Here is a 3,543-nt window from a genome sequence, read left to right as displayed (position 1 = left end):
TTATTTATGTTAGATATTGCCTGTTAATAGCACTATCCCTGCTCTTCTTCTTTTCCTTTTCTTTGCATTCTGGGGTTAAAAGCCTGGAAATTAAATTTCTCAAACTCCTTATCAGCAGGGTTCCAGTTAGATTTGGCAAATGGACCTCACTTTGGTGAGGTCCAGACGGCATCTGGAGGGTTCAAGTCATTCCTCTGTAACATCAGCTATGGAAAGGTGTGTGGGTGTCAGCAGGTGGCAGCTGTGAGTTTTTTTGTTTTGTTTTGTTTTGTTTTGTTTTCATGTTTCAACTTTTTAATCAGCTCCGTGGACATCCTAAAATGCTAAATGAGACACAACAGAATATTTTTTCTTCCAGTACTAAAAAAAGGACATTCACAGTGAGTATTTTAAGAAATTTCTGTATACTTAGGTTGGTGACCTTGAATAAAAAAACCCACCTCTAATTACTTTGATTTCTTGTACTTGCATTTGGAAATTTCTTCCTAATCATGATAAACATTGTATACAGGCTTTTAAATGCCTATTTTTTTAAAAAGCAGTCTGAACAAACATTTTTTGCCATGATCAGCAATCCTGAGAGTCCAAACTGAAAAACTGGTAAAAGGAAAAAATACCCAGACTCTACAAATGTCCCAGGATTAGTATTTAAAAGGGAGAAAATTTTAGAAAACACATGGAGCTTTCTGAAAGGTCTTTGTGACAAGCTACCTTGGGAGCTCAGTTCAAAAATAGAAGTTGATGTACTAAAACAGATGTGTCAGTGCAGCTCCAAAAATCTTTATAAATACAGCCATTTGGAAGGATGATCCTGGACCAGAAGTTTTATTCCTTGTGTATCTGAGAACAGTAAGAAGGGGGAGAATTGTAATGTTGGGAAGGCAGAGGCACACATGCTCACCTCCCAGGGTTGATAAGGATTGCTGAGCAATGCCGTTTCATCTCCTCCATTCCCAGCAAGAGATTACAAGGGAGACAAGTTTTTAGACATCCCCTCCCAACAGCAGACTAGCTCTGACAGGCACCTGAGAGCAAAGGAGGCCTAGGAATGGTGTCAGGTGGGCCAGGTGAACTAAGTGCAGGCAGGAGGAAAGGTTGAGTGGAACATGACAGGGCTGGTGGACAGAGGTCCGCTCAGTGGCAACATCTAAGCCTCACCTACATTAGGTGCACATGCCTCATCTCAGTTGTTGTAATTGTCTCTGTAATTTCCTCCTGAGTAGCGGTCATAACCACCCTGGCTTCTGCCACCATAGTCTCTGGACCTTCCATATCCATACCCATATCCTCCAGGTCGACTGTCATATCTGCTCCCATAGCCCTGGTCCCCACCACCTCTAGAGTAGCTGCGACCATGCCCATGGGCCCCAAAGGCACCCCCTCTAGTTCCCCTGGCCGACTTGCCCGCGTGATCCACACGGATCTGGCGACCATCCAGAGACTCTCCATTCATGGCTCTCATTGCATCTGAGGCATGCTCTGGATTGGTGAAGGTGATGAAACCAAAACCCCGGGATCGCTGAGTCTCCCGGTCCTTGACAATGACCACCTCAGAAATAGGACCGAAGCTGCTGAAGTGGTCTTCCAGAGCCTGCTCATCAGTGTTGAAGTTGAGCCCTCCCACGAAAAGCTTCCCTTCTTCAGAAGACATGGCAGCGAATTCGAGGACTGCTGCAAATTAAGCAAAAAGACCAGAAGAAGAGCTACGGTCGAGGAGCGGAGAGACTGGCGCAGCTGTGAGTTTTTGTGAGTGGTTTTTGGGGCCCTCCTGAAAGTCCCTTCAGTAGGGCAAGCAACTGACATCATTGGTGTCAGCTTCCGGCTGTTTCTAGGCATCTGCCCAAAGACTGACTACTGGAGTATAGGTAGCTGAAATAATGGGCTAACCCTCTGATTCCTGACTTTTTTGATTTCCTGAAAGCTAGCAGCCCTCCTGACCATTGTCCTTGCAGGCCTCCCAATGTTTTGGAAGCCTCCAATTTCCTGTGTTTAATCTTTTCTTAATTGAGATACCTAGAACAGCTTCTGTATTTCTGACCAAACCTTGACTGCATCATTTTATTATCTTGTATTATGATATAAAGACTCGATTACTTGTAGAAAGACCAAGAAAGAGCATGTGGTGATGGTCAAAATGATCATCCTTCAACTCTGACAATTGTGAAACCACTACTGTCTCTTTTACTGCTGGAGTGGAAGTATTTATCAAATCTAATCCACTCTGAAAGGCCTTGAGAGGAAATAATCTGCTCCGTTGTACACTCAGAAGGCTAAGTCTCTTTAGGAGGTAGTATTCTAAGTGTTACTAGTCTGGATGGGAAGAACTCATTGTCGTGTCTTCTGAATTCTAGTTGTAAATGAAGGGAAAGAGGGCCACTGGCCAAAAGTGCAAATTAAAAAGGCAGTGATCTGGCTTTGGGAATTTGATTGGTCCAGCTGCCTAGAAAAGTAGAATCTTCTGGATTCTTTTTGGCTTTGCTGAATCTTGCCTCTGAATGTCATGAACATGCCATTGCCATTTTTTGGTTATTTCTAGAATTTTTTAATCAGAGTAAGTTAGGCTATGTTGTGGTTATAAATAACCCCCAGATTTCAGGAGTTTAACTCAATACAGGTTTTTTTTTTTCACTCCTGCTACTGCTGGTTTATAGTTGCCGAGGTAGCTCTCCTGGGCAACATTTCTTCAAGCAGTGATGTGGGGATCTAGGCTCTTTCAGCGGTGTGATAATGCCACACTCTCAAACCTTCGCTGTCCCCACAGAAGGGGCAAGAGAAGGCCAGGATAACACAGAGGGTTCATTTCCAGGCCTAGATGTGGCAAATAACACTGCAACTTATATTATGTTGGCTAGATCCCAGTTATAAGGTCCCAGTCCAACCACAGGGAGGCCTGGCGGTGTGGTCTTCCTGTGTTATTAATAAGCATCTAGCTAGCTGCGGCCGGATTCTGCCGGAGAGTCATCCCTTCCATGTTCCATTTGCTCTAACCTCACAAACCTGAGCATACTTCAACATTATTTTTGCTCCTCAAAGGGCTCTTTTACTCATATTGTTTTCTTTATCTAGATCAACTGCATGCACCCTAATTTGTATTTGAATGATGTCAGAATAAACACAGAACTTGTGTTTGTATATTGAATCCTATCGATGATAACAGTCAGTGATTGAGGTTCTCTGGTTATCTTAACTGTATTGCGAGAACAGGAGGTCTCACTCTGCTGCCTCCTGATGAAGTATTCCTGGTCTCTCCATACTCAGTATTCCTTTTGACTCTCCAGAACAAGCAGCAGCTGTAAGTCCACACTGGGGGTTCCCCAACTTTATGTGCATCGGTATCAGCTAAAAACCTTACTAAAACAGAAATTGCTGGGTGTTACCCTAGAGTTTCAGATTTGGTTTGCCGTGAGGTGGGGTGTGAGAATTTGCATTCCTAATAAATTCCCAAGTGATGCTGCAGTTTTGAGAACCGCTGGTGTATACCAAATATTGTAGCATGAAATTTTGTGCCATCTCGAATTATTTGCTGTTTTTCTCACATTCAGA

General features: G+C 43.5%; 1 protein-coding gene across 2 annotated transcripts; it reads right to left on the bottom strand.

The window, feature by feature from the left end:
* Positions 1-271: 271 nt before the first annotated feature.
* On the bottom strand, positions 272-1,723 carry LOC113912837 (RNA-binding protein 3-like). 2 transcript variants are annotated; one of them, XM_035723952.1, is made up of 2 exons: positions 1,163-1,723; positions 272-840 (listed from the first exon to the last, which is right to left on the bottom strand). In XM_035723952.1, exon 1 carries the CDS (start codon positions 1,649-1,651, stop codon positions 1,184-1,186), a length of 468 nt encoding a protein of 155 aa, XP_035579845.1. In that variant the 5' UTR covers positions 1,652-1,723; the 3' UTR covers positions 272-840; positions 1,163-1,183. The 2 variants fall into 2 exon arrangements, with proteins under 2 accessions (XP_035579845.1, XP_035579844.1); XM_035723951.1 differs by having other exon boundaries at positions 1,159-1,717.
* Positions 1,724-3,543: the final 1,820 nt, after the last annotated feature.

The sequence above is a fragment of the Zalophus californianus genome, chromosome 14 (genome assembly GCF_009762305.2).
Source record: "Zalophus californianus isolate mZalCal1 chromosome 14, mZalCal1.pri.v2, whole genome shotgun sequence".
Lineage (NCBI taxonomy): Eukaryota > Metazoa > Chordata > Mammalia > Carnivora > Otariidae > Zalophus > Zalophus californianus.
This window is presented reverse-complemented; position numbering and strand designations above follow the sequence as displayed.

Excerpts from the sequence above, each read along its gene's own strand:
- LOC113912837 (XM_035723952.1), bottom strand. The coding sequence starts at position 1,651 with ATGTCTTCTGAAGAAGGGAAGCTTTTCGTGGGAGGGCTCAACTTCAAC.